Here is an 18059-nt window from a genome sequence, read left to right on the forward strand (position 1 = left end):
CCATCAATAAATTTGTAATTGATTACATTTCAAATACAATTCTAAACAGGTGGGTTTTCAGTTGAGATTTAAAAGAAGTCAGTGTTTCAGCTGTTTTACAGTTTTCTGGAAGTTTGTTCCAAATTCGTGGTGCATAGATGCTGAAAGCTGCTTCTCCTCGTTTGGTTCTGGTTCTGGGGATGCAGAGCAGACCAGAACCGGAAGACCTGAGAGGTCTGTAAGGTTGATACAACAACAGCAGATCTTTAATGTATTGTGGTGCTAAGCCGTTCAGTGATTTGTAAACTAACAACAGTATTTTAAAGTCTGTTCTTTGAGCTACAGGGAGCCAGTGGAGGGACTTTAAAACTGGTGTTATGTGCTCTATCTTCCTGGTTTTAGTGAGAACGCGAGCAGCAGCATTCTGGATCAGCTGCAGCTGTTTGATTAATTTGTTGGACAGACCTGTGAAGACGCTGTTGCAATAATCAATACGACTGAAGATGAACGCATGGATGAGTTTCTCTAGATCTGGCTGAGACATTAGTCCTTTAATCCTGGAAATGTTCTTCAGGTGATAGAAGGCCGACTTTGTAACTGTCTTTATGTGGCTCTGGAGGTTCAGGTCAGAGTCCATCACTACTCCCAGGTTTTGGGCCTGATCGCTGGTTTTCAGTTGTAATAACTGAAGCTGTGCATTGACTCTAGATCGTTCCTCTTTAGGTCCAAAAATAATAACTTCAGTTTTGTTTCTGTTCAGCTGGAGAAAGTTTTGGCACATCCACACATTTATCTGTTCTAAGCATCTGTTCAGTGATTGGATGGGGTCAAAGGTCACCTGGTGACATCGTAATGTAGAGCTGTGTGTCATCTGCATAGTTATGGTAGCTAATATTATTTCCTGTTATAACCTGAGCTAGTAGGAGCATATAAATATTGAATAAAAGGGGTCCTAGGATTGAACCTTGGGGTACCCCACATGTGACCTTTGACCTCTTTGATGAAAAGTTTTCAATTGAAACAAAGAAATCCCTGTTCTTTATGTAGGATTCAAACCAGTTAAGCACTGGACCGGAGAGTCCGACCCAACTCTCCAGTCGATTCAGTAATATGTCATGGTCAACAGTGTCAAAAGCTGCACTGAGGTCCAACAGAACCAGCACTGTGGTTCTGCCACAGTCCGTATTTATATGGATGTCATTGAACACTTTTATGAGGGCGGTCTCTGTGCTGTGGTGAGCACGAAAACCAGACTGGAAGGAGTCAAAGAGGTTGGTTATAGTTAGGAAGCTAGTTAATTGTTTACACACAGCTTTTTCAATAACTTTGCTGATGAATGGGAGGTTGGAGGTCAGAGGTCGGCCTGTAATTCTGCATTAGTGATTTGTCCAGATTGTTCTTTTTTATAAGTGGTTTGATTACTGCTGTTTTCAGAGCCTGGGGGAAAACGCCTGATGAGAGCGATGAGTTTACTATTTGGATCAGATCAGCAGCAATAACAGGCAGGACTTTCTTAAAGAAATGTGTGGGTAAAACATCCAGACAGCAGGAACTGGAGCTTATTTGACTTATAATTTCCTGTAGGGTTTTATAATTAAAGCAAGTTCAAATTGATATGATGGGTCTGTACAACTGATAGCAGAACTATTCTAGATAAATTCACCTAAAAACATACAAACCAACCCCTTGACTAGGTAAACATTCTGTTATTTCAGTCTCACATCTCACCTACAAATAGTTGAAACCACATATTTAAATATTCAGTACCCTAGCATTAAATCCTCTCCTGAGGCCAAAACGGTACAGAATATTTTTCTATGATCAATTAAGTTTCTTTTTGTGCTTTTAGTAGACTTTTATGGTTTGATTATTTGCTTAGGATGTTGAGCTTGGATGATACTTTACTTAATATGTAATAGTATCAGTCAGATACAGTACAGTGAACATTAGCAGATCCCTCTATTGGCAGGGTACCACAGCTGGTAACTAATCCAAATTTTCCATCTCTGTTTGGTGTGTATCTTAGTTTGAGACTTTTCAACAGCACCCTATAACGACAAAGACCAGGTAAGTAATCAGGGGTCTTAACATGTAAAAACGTCCCATACAGGACATTGAGCGCGTTTGCTCCAACTTGATCTGGAAGGTTTTATTTGTAGAATAACTCAGTGACAGTGGTCACGTGTGAACATGAGTCAAGAAGAAAATTCACATTGACATCTGAAATATTACAACAGCTGTGCATGACTGACTACCTGCAGCTCCTATTTGCCCTGCAATAGAGATGGATTTTAGTTTAAATGTTTTTTAGCAGCTGAGGGATTCTCACTTTTCTAACTTTTTGTCCTGAGGGTTCCCTGGTCACTTTATCAGCTTTAGTTTCTCTTTTGAGTGCACTTGTTTCATTGTGTGTTTTTTGGAGTCAATTTTACTAGTTGACAGTGGATTTCGGTAATTTGTTTTGAGAGTTCTCTCTTGAATTGAACTTAAGGTAGCTGTGCTATCATTCTCATCTGATCAGTCTTTTACGGTTTGAAGGTGGGACATAACCTTTTGTTTTGTACTGCTCAAATGTCTCATTCGCATCTTTTTGGTGGCATCTTGGTCTTTTTCAGCTCACAGTAAGAGAAGCAGATCAGGAAAATTTGGTGGATTTTCCCACTTTTGTTTTAACTGGAATGTAGTTAAAAGGGGATCATCCCAACACCCTGGACAGAACTGGGTGATGAGAAGTCTATCAAAGTCACTGCTTGAGGCACCACCCCATTTTACAGTGTGAGCTAAGGCTACTTAAACTAGTTGCAAGTAAGACAGTTCATCACCTGTATTTTGGAACCTGTCAAGAAACTGAGCATACAGTTCTCCGCCATTAGCAGAGTCTAACAACTTAAGATATTCTGAGGGAGAGCGAATTCAAGTTCAAGTGCTTAATTGCTTCAGCAGCTGGGGGTAAGATAGACTGAAGGATCTTTCGAGATTGTTGCACTTTGGAAATGGAAGAGTCACTCATGAGTAGTTCTACACTGGAATGTCAAGTATAATCTGGCTCATACGCTGGCTGTGGGATTTTACCAGAAAAAAACTTAGTTTTTGTGAGAACTGTTGCACTGCATAATCTTTCCTTTTCACAATGTGCTCAACTACCATGCGCTGCACTCCTGGAGGGTTTAAATCATGTGGAGACATGTTAGCGGTTATGCTATGAGCTGGGCTACTCACATTTAGCAAGCACAATAACAATAATAAAAGCAATTATAATAATAACAAGCCGACATATCAAAAATTAAACCCCAGACCTATTGAGCTCAATGTTTCATTTATTCTTTTAGTCATTCATCGAGTCAAATTGTGTTTTTGAGTTCAGCTCCTTTTTTCATTATTACCACTACAATGTTCATGCTGGAGAGAAGATGGAAGTTCTTTGATGGATCGGTAGTTCTTTTCTGGACACAGGCTCACCATCTCCAGCCGTAGACAATCCAGAAGTCCAATCCAACAAAAGTAAAAATACCTAGCCAAGACGAGGTACAGACTCATCAATGGTTAGCAACACAGTTTCTCTGGGTCTCACTGAAGATGTCTCATCAATTTCAGCACTATTTTTCCTCAGCCTTCCTTTTACGCTCCCAAAGTAAAACTGACAATTAATTCCAAGTCTCCTTTAAGATGATTGGATCGTGCACACTTATTTTCAAATTTCTCCTTTTCAGTTGAGGCTATGTCTTGTGTAACATACTTTTCTTTTCAAAGAGGTGTCACGTACAGCTCCAGATATGGTAGTAATATGAGTGGGCTAGATACAGTATCTTACAATATTCATGGTCTGAACCATCCTATTAAACAAAAGAAGATTTTGACTCAACTAAAAAATCTACCAGAGACTCACCTAATGGAGAACAAACACAAAAACCGGAAAAGGGAATCGGTAAGTCACCCATTTTATGCCTCATTTGGAAAAAGGAGGGGGTAGCTATTTTAATCCAATAAGGGATATTGTTTGAAGTTGAAAAAGAGGTAAAGGATAAAGAAGGAAGATATGTAAGGTTTATAGGACAAATAGGAGATATGACAATTTCAGTAATAAATGTAAACAAAAACGAAACATAAACACACATATTGGGACAGGGACCCCAACACAATGACTGGAACATGAACAAAAGTCTTCCAAGAGCCCCAGCATTTGCGTTGGGCCGGAAAGGAGGACTGTTCCTTCACATTCCTCTCCTTCTGTTGTTTGATGTCTTCCCTCACCTGCTTCCTTTTCTTTTGGACCCCCGTTGTGTAGTCTTGGTTGAAATAAACAGTCTGTCCTTCATAGCAGATCTTCTGTTTCCAGGCCTGTTTTATCCCATGTTCCTTCATCTTATAATAAAAGAAGCGTACGATGATCGCTTTCGGGGGGAGCGTGGTTTATTCACCAGTGAGCAATGTGCTCTTTCAATACACAATTCCATCCTGTCTGTGATTTGAATCTGGGATTTAATAAATTGTGCTATGAAGCTAATGGTGTTGTTTTTTCTACACCCTCAGGAATGCCATGGATTCTTATATTGTTGCGCCTCATCCTCAACTCCAAGTCATTGCATTTCTCTGATAGTTTGGTCGTTTCCCAGAGCAGAAATGTCGCCACCTGCTATACTAGGATCAATACTAGTATAGTATATCTACACTGTAAATCAAGTCAAATGCTTGACTTGATTTATGGTGTCAAGTTAATCAAGAAAAACACTCTACTTGATTTACTAGTTGTTAAATCAGGTAAAATGAGAAAAGAAGGACCAATTGTATTTGCTGTATTTTTTTTAAATATGTAAAAAAAAGTTTTTTTTACACTCTGAAACCAGATGTATTAATGTGTTCCTTTAACACAATTATTGTGATGAATAATTTTAGCACAGCAGTTGTACCGAATTGAAATGTAGTTAGAATAAATTAATGGAACTCCTCTTGAAGGAAAACAAATATTTAATGTATACTTTTAACATTACTATGATCAAAAAATAATATAGCATGTTAAGTTTACATATTCAAGTTGTTTAACCACTTTAAAAATGAATACATCTTTAAATTGCTTTACAGTTTAAACTTTCGTTGACCATAAAACAAACTTCATCTTTTTAACTTTTCTCTAACAAAACCAATTCATCTGTCAAAGGTCCCAGAACACAGTTTAAGCATAAACTACAAAAGTAATATTTGCTAATACATCACAATAACAGTTCTTTAACGTCTCATTTTAGAACATATTAAACGATTTTGTACCTGGGATTTGAATATAATATATCTCCATGGAAACATGCCACTAGGCTTATTAATGGGGTCATTTCTGTTAACCACTTCATAGACATCAGTCCTAGAGACTACATAGTCACAGAAATCATAATAGAAATATTGAAGAAGCAAAGTAAAAGAATCATAAATCCAAACATTGTTACAACTTGACACTATTTTCAGTAAGGATGTATTAAGCAAAAACATGCTCAAAACTTCATAGAGCCAAAGTACATACACAGATCTTTGAGTAAGATACATGAAATATATTTTTTCTACATAGACTAGAAGTAAGTATTTATTATTGTTTATAAAAAAGTGAAAAAAAAAATTAAGAACAAACTTTGCGCGACAAGTTAGCACTAACTTTTGAGAATATTAAATAGTTTTTTTTATCTGTTTTAAAATAAAATTGAATCCTAATGGACCTTCTCAAGAATAGAAATGCCTGACTAGAAAACTCTAGTCTCACTTGATGTTAAATGACTCTTTAAGGCTTTCCTTTGCTTGTTGTTCTGTGATATTGTTCCAAGCAGGAGGAATGTCTGCTGGTTTTGCCATGTATGCTTTAGCAAACTCCTGGTTGTACTTGGCCATCACATATTTCCAGTAGTCTGATGCCTCCAGGCTGACATCTGGACGAATGTCCCAGTGTGGGTAGATTTCCTTATAGTTTTTGTAAAGGTGCCATTCATCCTTTATGGCACTGCAACAGAAAATCTTTTCACTGACAACCAGAGAAGAGCAGATGTCAGTCATAAGCTGCTCTGTTCCCTCCCATCTATGCTCACCCAAGCCCTGTGGACGATGCAATGAAGCAAAATGTTCAGTGTGTAATTTTCCTCCTGCATCACAGGGTACGGCACAGAATGGACACTGCTGGCCACAACCAATCACTCTGTTGAAAAGCTCAACATGGGGTTTTACATGGAGATGACTGAGTTTGGTTTCAAAGGGTCTGTTCTGAATATCTGTCCCCAGAGCTTCTGCCATGTCCTTCACAGACACTGTGAGCCAGTGAGCGAACTGTTTCTGATCAGCATTGTTTAGGACCAGGAAGGCACCAAGAGCATTCTGGGAAATCACCAGTTTGTCACCAAGTTCTTTGCAAATCTCTTCAACAAATGTCTTCAGGCTGTCAGTTGCTGTGGTCTTTTTGATGGCACCATTGATGCTGCTAATGCTCGACTCGAGATGTCTGTCTTCAATTTCACCTAGAATAGACCCATCAGAAAAATGCTTCTTTATTCTGTCAGATATCTGGGATTTTAAATAATCTTCATAGGAACAGATGTAGTAAAGATAACGTTCAAATTCATTCCTTGAAATAAGATCCATTAAAACAGAATATTGAAAAGACATTCGTGTGCTGAACTCTTCTCCTGTCAGCATTTCATCGATTATGTTGAGGCCCAAGGAACGATAGATGAAATCTTCCACAGCAGGTTTCAGACACTGATTAGTGAATTCTTCAGCTTTCTTCTGGCATTGGTCTCGTTTATAGAACACATCTTTGAAATCTGCACAAAATTTGTTTTTGTTTTTCTGCAGACATTTATAAGGATCATTTTCTTGTATAAAGTCTTCATGCATTTTCTGAAACGTCCTGGCTGCAGATCCACATATGTGTTGTTTCAGAGACACCTCAAACTCTATGTCAGTGTCAACCTTAGCATTGCTCAGCTTCTCATCAATGATGTGAAGAATCTCCTGGATGTAAGTGTCATGATAATTAGTTTTTCTCTTGACTTTATCACTTATAAAGTCATTGCAGAAGGATATAATGCTGTCAGCGGTTTCTTGCCTGGGGTTTGTAGGGACATTCATGAACCACTGATACAGTCCTGTTACTTTGTGTTTGATTTTTTCTCTCAGTCCTTTAGGTTTGTATGTAAAAGGCTCCAGTCCACAGTCTTTGAGGTTTTTTTTACTCAGCAGTTCACATGCATGGCTTCCCTTAGGAGAAAGATTTGTTTGTAACTGATGGGACACACTTGTGAAGATATTTGAAGTCTGCTGTTCGGAGAAGGCCAAGGTTCTCAGTGTTTCAGTCCACATCTTATCAAAATTTTCATCAAGCTCTCTGTCAGTCATTTTAACTTTTTTCTTACGACATTTATCAATTAAAGCACAAACTGCTTTCTCAATTTTTTCTGTATAAGTGGCCCTGATTTTGTCGAGTTCTTTCAATCCCTCTTTAATGTCAGCTGTTGTTGTGATCTGGTTGAACACTGATCTTTCAGTTTGTCGTCGAAGACTCTTTATGCTGTTGGAGAAATCCTCTCTGTATCCTTCAACCAGATAAACATGACCTTCTGGCTGATCAAAGTATTTCTTCAGGTTTTCAAGGATCTTTGTCTCCCACTTGGTCAGCTCTGTGATTGCTTCACTTTTCAACTCGGTTATGAATTCATTCATGTCAGATATTTCAGATTTTGCAGCAACTGTACCAAAGTTTGATATCCTTGTCTCTGCATTGGTGACCCAGGTGTACATTTCCTTTTTGAACTCCCACTCCCATTTGTTGTACTCTGTGCAGAGCCTCATGTAAGCATCAGCCACCAGGCTGTTTCTGAAGCTGAAGATGAAGTTTTCATGTTTTATTGCGTTCCACAGGCTGGTTATCCACTTACTGAACTCCAAGATGTTATTAGAAGTTGACTCATACTTTCCCAGCTGTTGGATGATGTTATTAGAAGTTGACCCACACTTTCCCAGCTGTTGGATGATGTTTTTCTTGAGTTCATAGACAGTCTCACTGTATCCTGCATTGACTGGAGCCATTGGTGGGTTTCCATTCCAGAGTCCAGGAATGTAGCAGTTCCCAGTGTCTGGATTATACTCCATCACATCAGTGAAGCTCTTGTATTTCTCTTCTCTTTTCTCCATTTTAGCTGCAGCCTGGGTCATCTCATTCAGCTGTTCTAACAGCAGTTTCCTGTCTCTCAGGTTCTTCTCATGAGCTGAAACCTCAGAAACGTTCTGGTGAAAAAACTGACATTGAGGCTTTTTGCCGACCTCCTTCATCCTGAGGAAAGCATGCACCACTATCTGCAGGATGTCTTTCATCTCTGTTAAATTCTGCATTGCAATATTGATAATGGTGATGTCACTCAGACCAACAACAAGTGTTGCCAGCTCATTGTCATGCTCATGGCTGTTGTCCAGCTGTGCTAGCTCTGGTGACTTTAAGCCTTCAGTGTCGATGATCATCACGAAGTCACAGTTGAGAACTTTCTTGAAGTCTTCATTGACTTTGATGAGCAGCATGAAGGCACCTCTAGTGCATCGACCACTGCTGACTGCAAACTGGACTCCAAACATGGTGTTAAGGAGAGTGGACTTCCCTGTGCTCTGAACTCCAAGAACTGTGACGACCCGTATCTTGTTCTTTGGAGACACCAAGTCATTGAGCTGAGAGAGAACATCACTCACCCATCTGAGAGGAATGTTGGAAGCATCTCCATCTACAAGCTCAAGAGGAAATCCATCCAGCAACAACTGAGCACAGAGTTTGGGCAGATGTTGCAGTTGCTGACGTGATGGATCTGTTTCTGGAAGGTAAAGAGAAGCTTCATAGATCTGACCCATTTCACGGAAGAAGTGCTCAAGTCCCAGTGAGCTGCTGGAAAGTTGTTTGTCAATTTCTTTGATCTCTTCTTTGTTTTCAGAATCTTTGCATTTTTCCTTGTAAAGCTCCCTAAGGTCAGAAAATTTGATTTGAGACAAGTTGTCAAGGTTTATTTGCATCCATTTCAGAAAATAACACCTTTCTCTATGTGGGCTGGATATTGCACTAATAAAGCTTGTCATTGCCCTGGACATCCCATAAGCATTTTGCTTTTTCCTCAGTTTTTTTCTCTCGCTCTGAAGTTTACATTTGTAATTTTCAATGTTTTCTGAACCAACTTTTCGAAGACGAAATTCTTCCTTTTCCAAGCAAGTCAGTTCCTTCCATATTTGACCTTGTAACGGAAGTTGATCTTTTTTGTATTTCATTATGTCTTTAATCTCAGCAGTGATTTCATCAGCTTTCATCTTTCCAGTTTGGCACTTTGAAAAATCTTCATCAACTCTGATTCCCAGTTCATGAGCAACATCAGCCATCTGCTCTACAGACATTTTACTCTGTGAGTTATTAATTACATCACCAACTCTTTTCCTCAGTAGTTTAACAAAATCTGCACCATTTGTTTGTTTTGTCTTTATTAGAATGTTGTTTTGAGTCAAGGCCAGACTGGTTGCCAGTTTTTTAACTAAATCAAATCTGAAGTTTTTGCTCTGTTGGTTTCCCACCAGGAAGATTTGAGATTTGTGGTTTTTGTTTGTCAGCAGTTCACACTCAGAGTCCAGCTGGTCAAAGAAAACAAAAACTGCAGCAGATGTCTGACACAAAAAGGAGAATTGTGTGTCAAATGAAGCAATGTCTCCACGAAGGTTAGCTATAGCAACTGGTTCACTGAAGATGTCCATGTTTTTGTTTCCACAGGGAAGGTACCAGGTCATTTCAGTCAGTCCATTGGATATTCTTCTTGGACTGTCTCCACCATCCATGTCACGGTGAACAAAGGTGTCATCTGGGTTGTTTAAAAGTTTATTGAGCATCTCTGATTTGGACAGAGAGCACTCACCCAGTCTCACAAATGAGACGAATGGAAGTTCAGAAAGAACTATTCTTTCTTCTATGAAGCCTTTTGATTCTGAAAGATCTGAAGGTCTGTACTTCTTAACAATGTCTCTCATGGCCCACAGCATGAGGGTGCACCGGTTTGTATCACAGTTAGGAAGCAGCAGAGGAACAGAGAACTGACACATGGACATTTTTAGAGCTAATTCTTGATGAACAAACCCATCAGAACACAGGAAGAGAGCAGTGATTATATCAAGAGGATTTACAGAGTCATCCTTATTTGGACTGGCAAGCAAATCATCAAAATTGAACTCACCAGGTTCTAATTCATCATCTTGGTTAGACATAGAAACTGATCTTATCTGTCTAGCTGTTACATTCACCATCTTCAGTTTCTTGAGAAAATGCCATGAAAGATCAGATTTACACTTTGGAGGCTCATCATTGATGGTCTTCTCATTGATCTCAAGGATTTTACTGAGTGACAGCTTATCCCTGTAGAACTGATCCAATCCCAGATCCTCCAAAAGCATCTTCAGGTTGGTCCCTGTTTAAAATATAGACAAATATCTTACTTTAGTCAATTACCTTAAATCATTGTCTTTTAACTGTTAATGCCAATAATTATTTTTTTTCATTAAGTCCAAAAGGTACATGATGTGCCCTGCAAAATTATTTATATCCCTTATCTCTTTAACTTAAAAAAATCACAGTCCAACCACAACTTTTCAAGTATTTCACTGAGATTTTATGAGACAAACCAAGACAAACACAACACAATTCTGAAGTAGAACTAAAATTTTTAATAATTCCTAAATTCATATAATTCATATGAACAATTCATATTAACAGGCCCAGCGGCATAGGAGGACATTGTAGGGCCTTGTCCTCTCCTGAACTGGAAGCTGTTTATTTTTAATTTTACTTCAGAGGTGCCAACTTTCTATTATTCCTATCTTGATTTGACACAGTAGGGGCTTCTATACATTTTTCAGCCATTACAACTATTTAATCAATAGTTAATATGTCGTAACGTGTTTTTCCGTTATGACACCTGTGCGGCAACGACAGACACACACCTGCAGAACTGTGCAGTGTGTGTTAGAATCATGGCAGCAAACCAGCAAAAGCCACAGAACTTTGCACAGGTTTCCCCCCCAAAACTAACCATAAATAGTTCAGTAATGCTGTTGGATGCGGATAATGTTAGATAAATGATGACTAGCTAATGCCAATATATCACGTTATGCTTGTTAACAAGTATTGTCTACTAATTTTGTTATGAATGTTCAAAAGTGGCTAGTAGTGGTTACATTTACTTGAGAAACTTTCTAAGATAAAAAAGGTACTTATAAGAGTAGTTTTACTGCACTGCACTTTTTACTTTTACTTCAAATTCAAAAATACTATTAACCCCAAAGGGAAATTAAATGTTGTAGTAAGTCATTAATTCAGATTCTTCAAATCGTTATTGAAGATTGTGATGGTTGTTGGCAGGAAAGAGTTTCTGCAACTGTCTGTGCTGCACTAAATTTGAAGAAGCCTTTGACTGAAGATGCTCTGCCTTCCCAAGACAGTCTGATGAAGAGGATAGTCAGGATTGTCCATAATTTTCTTGGTTTTATCTAGAATTCTTCTTTGCATAATCATCTCTAGAGGTTGTACAGCTGTCCCCAGACCAGAACCAGCCTTCTTTATGACGCTGTTGAGCCTTTTTAGGTCCCTGGCTCTGATGCTGCTTCCCCAACAGATGATGGTAGAAGAGATGGTGCTCTCAACAACAGACTTATAAAGGATCTGCAGCATCTTGCTGCAAACCTTGAAGGATCTTAGCTTCCTCAAGAAGTCCAGTCTGCTCTGTCCCTAATTATAGACACTTCACTATTGAATCTCAGTCCAGTCTGTCGTCAAGGCGAACACCGAAGTATTGATTTTCTTCAACCACCTCCACTTTTTCTCCCATGATGGAAAGACGGTTGGATCTGACCGTGTCTTTCCTGAAATCAACAATCATCTCCTTTGTTTTGCTTACATTGAAGATGAGATAATTGTTCCCCTACTGTAATGAAGACTGAAGCTGGTTCAGTTGTGGATAAACAATCACTCCAGGGTGTCGGGTTAGAACAGCTGATATAAATGTTCAGGTGAGTTAGTGAAATAAGAGAATGTCCGAGTCCAGAATTGAGCTTTACTTGTTTTTAATTAGCTCTGGAGGTTCAGCCATACATGTAAGGGCACGTATGTGTGTGTGTGTGTGCGTGTGGGGGTGTGTGTGTGTGATTTCCTATAAAGATAAACAAATACAAATTATAAGAATTTGTCTGTAAACCCTTTCACAAATAAACCAAATTTACACAAATGAATAAATGTGTTAATGTCTGACTATGAGAATGTAAATAATAATTATACATAAATAGTAATAATAAACCCTGCAATTAATAGTGTCACACGATAAACATACAAGAGAAATAAAGCATTTCAATTGCAAATGGTAACACAAATAACAGCTGCAACTAATTAACTGAGCTTAATAGCTTAATGCTAAACGGCTAACTTTTAGCTCTCAACAATACGAGTACAATACAGCAAACGACCATAATATTCAACGGGACAAAGCACAACTACAGCTCTTAGACATTTACGAAACCGAACTAAATCAACAACAGTATTACTTACATTCAATGGACGCACACAATAGAAAGAGGTTATGAACGAAGTCAGCCTTGAGAACCGTAACACTCTACTCAGATCCATAAACAAGATGTAACAAATATGAACATGAAGCCACCCAGTGGCTGAAATAAATTACTGCACCTAAAATACTTTGATGAAGAAAACCTAAACTAGAGGGCTGAAAACAATAATTAACAGTCTTTTGTACACCTACTATGCCACAAAGCGGTCCACCACTTGAGTAATAGTATTATTGCTACTTTTACTTGAGTAGATTGATTTTGCATTTAAAGAAATGCACTCCACAGATTGGAAACATTGTTAGATTTCTGCAATATATAACCTGTGTATGCAAATTTGAGCCCATTTACTCAACATTTCATACATGTCGCTGTTTAAATTCTTATTGTTTATTTTGTACTAATAAACATGTTCATTTTATTTGAAAGGTTATATAAAAGTTTGTCTATGTATTTATGTTGAAATAAATGCTAGTTGATACGTTTAAATTAATTATAAATATAAATACTCTATGTCTGTTTGCTTCTGGAATGTGTGCCTTGTGAGAGATGCTTGTAGGAAGACATCTAAACGTGTCAAATTGGGAGCTGATACCAGATGTAACTGACGTGGCAGAATACACAATGGATGATTAAGGGTCGAAGTTTATGGACCAGAGACAGAGGAACTGTACATGAGACCACGGATACACAAGACACCTCATTGTTCTGTGGGTTCATCAGTTCCTGCATTGTTTCTACAGAAGGAAGTAAACAAGAACTCTGAACTTTGCACTCTACATTATGGCAACTTGTAGGTGCAACACACCTGTGACTCAAGAGAACAGAAGAAGCAGCTATGCTATGTGATTAACTCAACATAATTAAATAAGCTATGTAACTAGGACCGTCTTAAGGAAATAAAAAGAAAGGGTGTGGGAGGAGCTTGCTTCAGAGTGGGTAGGAGATTGCAACTGAAGCACGCTCCTGTCTGTTCTCCTTGCAAGTAAATCTAAAACTCACTTGTCGCTCATGCTCAGATTCTTTGAACCCAACACTAGTTTACACCTCCTGCCCCCAAAATAAGCCAATGCCCCCCCCCCCTGCTAAACTCCTCTGGAGCCAGGCTGTAGGTTAGGCATCTACCTTTTTCTTTACAACAGCTATTGCTGATTTGAGACACCTGAAGACTTTGTAAGGATTTACGTTTTTTAAAAATCTTTACCCTCCACAGTTATGCTGCTTTCTTAGCTTTTGCATTATGGGTTATTTTGATTGTACATTTGAACACTTTCACATTTAGCCTTCACTCATGCACACCATGCAATGCTGATTTCACTGATTGTCAAAATTCATATTAGAAACTTTAAGTTTAAGGTTAGTTTATTCTAAATAAATGTGTTTTTCAGATACTCTTAAACATGGTGTGTGTTTCTTCTTGTTGTGACCTTTGAGCCCAGTCATAACAGAAGTGTGGTGTGATTTTATATTCAGCCCCTGAGTTGGTGTTTTATAGAAGCATCTTTTGCTTCCTTCTGTGGTTTCAATTCATCCAGAGTTGATCTCATTTTTCAGTAAACATTCCTCTTGCACACACTCAACCTGGCAGGGTATATTGTATTTTTCACTAAGAATAAATAATGAATTAAAACAAGGAATTAAAGTATTTTGTGAATATTTTGTTGACTCCCTTTGATTTTTCCTTACTTCGCTCAGGATGTCCAGTATTTCCACACTGACTAGACCGCTTGCCATATAGAGGACCAAAACTGACATAATAAGAAATAAAAGAAAAGTAGATATTTGGTTTTGTCGTTTCCTTATACAAGCCCTCCTTCTTTTGTCATTGCTTCCTCTCATTTTTTTACTTCTCCATGTGCATCTTTATGTCAATGAGGAGAGCTGCCTTCTATGTCCAGCTCCTCTATTATTGGCCTATAGAGCTTTGGAACCAACATCACTGTGTAAGACATTGTGGGGCGTTTATGTCTCGCGTAGTCGCTCGGTGCCATCTTTACAGGCCACAGACCAAAACAAACTTTATCCTGGTGTTTTTACTGTGTTACCGACCGCAGTGAAGATAGTTTCAAGTTGGATATTGGATATTCCAATATCCATAGAGCAAGCGCCGTTTAGCTCAAGGTTGATTCGATTTATGAACGCTAATTTCGGCCAGCCGTTCTCGAGCTTCCTCCTCAAGCGCTCGGAGGTTCACTGAAGGACTGTCAACAAATTTCCATACCAAACACTCCTGTCAAACAAATGTTAATAAATGCCCTGCCTTGTGACCAACTGATACAAAAAAAAGTGATGATTCATGCTTTTACATGAGACACACTACCCTCTATTAAAACGTCAAGTCATATTCAATATTTTAAATAATTTTAATATAAAATAATATGTTTTCTTCAATAGCTTCCATATTGTGTGCCACATTGACTAGAAATCAGTGTGTAATTGTTCTACTAGCCTGTATATATGAGGCACACACATTTTGATTCCATTTTAACTCATTTTTTATTTTTTACCTATTTTTTTAGTTTAAATTTAGTATTTCTCTTCAATAGCTTTTAGGTCATGTGACCTATTGAGTCAATCAGTGTGTAATTGTGGAAGCTATTGAAGAAAACATTATATTATTCAATATTCAAATTATTTAAAATATTGAATATGACTTAACATTTTAATAGAGGGTAGTGTGTCTCATGTAAAAGCATGAATTATCACTTTTTTGTATCAGTTGGTCACAAGGCAAGGCATTTATTAACATTTGTTTGACAGGAGCGTTTGGTATGGAAATTTGTCCCTTAGTGAACCTCCGAGCGCTTGAGGAGGAAGCTCGAGAACGGCTGGCCAAATTAGCGTTCATAAATCGAATCAACCTTGAGCTAGACAGCGCTTGCTCTACAGATATTGGAATATCTAACTCAAAACTAACTTCACTGCGGGCAGTAACATAATAAAAACACCCGGATAAAGTTTGTTTTGGTCTGTGGCCTGTAAAGATGGCACAGAGCGACTGACGCCCCACTATGTCTTATGCAGTGACGTTGGTTCCAAAGCTCTATTGGCCAATAGTAGAGGAGCTGGACATAGAAGGCAGCTCTCCTCATTAACATAAAGATGCACATGGAGAAGCAGAAAAATGAGAAGTTGAAAAATAAGAAGCAGAAAAAGGAGAGGAGGCAATGACAAAAGAAGGAGAGCTTGTATAAGGAAAAGACAAAACAAAATATCTACTTTTTTTGATAAAAACATACGTTTAGGGGAAATGAAAAAGAAAATATATAGATTTGTTGATGTGTAAGGACAAGGAAAAAATAAATATATATTTATGCTTTTATTTCTTATTATGTCAGCTTTGGTCCTCCATATTTCCACTCTTCATGCTAACAAATGTATAAGTTATTAGATATGACTCTGAGTCAGCCACTAGCCACTGATTTCCAACACTTTGTGGTTTTTTTAGATTTATTTTAGTACTTATATAAAAGAATGGAGGCTGCCTCTGCTGGACATAAAAAAGTAGATTTCCTGAAAAGATAAGATTAGGCTTACGCTATTTTAGTAAACCATATTTTATGTAAAACATGACGCATTACTGGACTGATGAGACATATTTCTTGCAGCTAATTTTGTTTGTTAAAGTTGTGTTTTTCTGAAAATGATCAGCTCCAGCAGACACATTATTTAAGTAGGCTACTTAAAAATTATGTCAGGCATAACTTGACACCTGTCCATGTTTTGGTATGAATACTCATTATCAGGAGTATTCATACCATGATAACTCATCGTCCGTTGCTGGATTGTCGTGTTGTGTGTAATGTAAAGATCTGGTGGGAGCGTGAAAAGTAAGGTCAAACTCAGTTTTCCACCTGAGTTTGTGGGCAGCAACAATTGCTGGATGGATGAAAACTCCTCATCTTCAGAGAGGACATCCTGAAGAAAAGGAAAGCCTGATTTCTTCTTGCAGCCCACTAAGTGCTGTTATAACAGCTGGAATGTTGTAGGAGCTTTTCCTGAACTGGGTTAATCATAGACACTTTGTACACAATACCATTAAGTTGGTGACTGGCTGTGACAGTAAGTACAGAAATAAGAATAGTAATAATGTTGCCTGAAAAAACTGAGAGAGCACTTATTACATTCATTTTCAATGTCAGATTTGTTTATCTGACCTTTATTATCTGTACCAACTTGTTGATTGTCAGCATGAGACTCACCAGATGTTGATGTACGAACCTCTTCTTTCTCACCCTCAATATTTGGCACAGATGCACGTTTAAGTCTCCACCCCTTAAGAAGATTAACAAAAAATATATGTCTCAGATATAGATAAACTGATGGTTACATTACTTTCATTATTTTATGAATGTTACTGTGTACCTCCATTGTGCTAGCAGACTCTTTAGCATCACACTTGTGCTGATTGTTTAAGTTTGTCTGAAAGAAAAATGACATAAGCGTTTTGATTACTATTGTTTCCTCTTCACTCTCATCTACAGAACAACATTCATCCTCCCATAGCCAGATACCTGATAACACAAAAATATTTTTACCATTTAATTAAAAATGTTTAAAATACAAAAAAGAAATAATATTTGTTTTGACATCACATCAGAGAATGGCAACAAATCCTCCAAGACCAGAGAAATATAATCTGTTGGAATAGGTGCTCTTCTTCTATTCTACTGAGACACTTGAAACATGCAGTACATTATCATCTGTGTAAAATCAATACATTTTTGAGATAGTCCTATAATTACTTAGAGCAGCTGGGTTCTGAATATTTTTTAAGAGTTGCTGAACTACATAGAATAAATATCATACCTTTGCAGAAGATCTGCCCGAGGACCGACTGTCTTTCACAAAAAAGTTTTTATTCTCTCTTCGCTCTCCTAAAGATGACTGGAGAACTGCAGCTGTTCAGATGTTCTTTTATATTCTGCTGAAAACCTTTTTCACTTTCCTTCTCCCTCCCTGCTCTTTACAAGAAATCACATGATTTTTATGATATGACCAAGCATTATGATATGAGCAGCGTTGTGTTTAGTGTATTATTACGGACCTGGACCTTAAGGGCTGGGCTGCAGGTGTTGCTTTTGTCTGTCTTTGTTCTCCTCCCCTTTGCAGGTGTTTCTGATCCGTTGATTTGGAGCACAGAGTTTTGAAAGTGGTCATCTCCACTTTCTGGGTCGCCTTCAGCGTCCACTCTGGCTCTTGATGCTTGTGGTGTTTTGTTATCAGGCCTCAGCTCCCCTCCTTGTGCACATTGGAGTTTGTCTTTGTTTTTGCACTTCAACACTCCCATATGCACTCATACAACACATCCAAACATTTGCATTACACCACTGATACTGACATCCACAATCTATTGTTGTTTTTGTTAATAAATATTCCTTTTATACACTTTAACCACTGCATGATCTCCAGTTTTTGTTATGACATTGAGCAAGTCGTGGAGGCTCGTTCAAACGGTTCTGAGTTATGTTTGGTTTGGTAAGTTG

At 38.1% G+C, this 18059-nt stretch overlaps 1 protein-coding gene across 1 annotated transcript; it reads right to left on the reverse strand.

The window, feature by feature from the left end:
* Positions 1-1515: 1515 nt before the first annotated feature.
* LOC102221178 (up-regulator of cell proliferation-like) lies at positions 1516-17563 on the reverse strand. The gene is made up of 4 exons (XM_023346746.1): positions 17383-17563; positions 16939-16995; positions 16776-16848; positions 1516-10427 (listed from the first exon to the last, which is right to left on the reverse strand). The coding sequence occupies exons 2-4, from the start codon at positions 16942-16944 to the stop codon at positions 5719-5721; spliced, it is 4788 nt and encodes a 1595-aa protein (XP_023202514.1). The 5' UTR covers positions 16945-16995; positions 17383-17563; the 3' UTR covers positions 1516-5718.
* Positions 17564-18059: the final 496 nt, after the last annotated feature.

The sequence above is a fragment of the Xiphophorus maculatus genome, chromosome 14 (assembly GCF_002775205.1).
Source record: "Xiphophorus maculatus strain JP 163 A chromosome 14, X_maculatus-5.0-male, whole genome shotgun sequence".
In the NCBI taxonomy this organism is placed as follows: domain Eukaryota; kingdom Metazoa; phylum Chordata; class Actinopteri; order Cyprinodontiformes; family Poeciliidae; genus Xiphophorus; species Xiphophorus maculatus.

Coding starts and splice junctions, on each gene's coding strand:
- LOC102221178 (XM_023346746.1), bottom strand. Junction 10,428..16,775: donor GGTTCGTACATCAACATCTG/GTGAGTCTCATG, acceptor TATTTTAAACAG/GGACCAACCTGAAGATGCTT.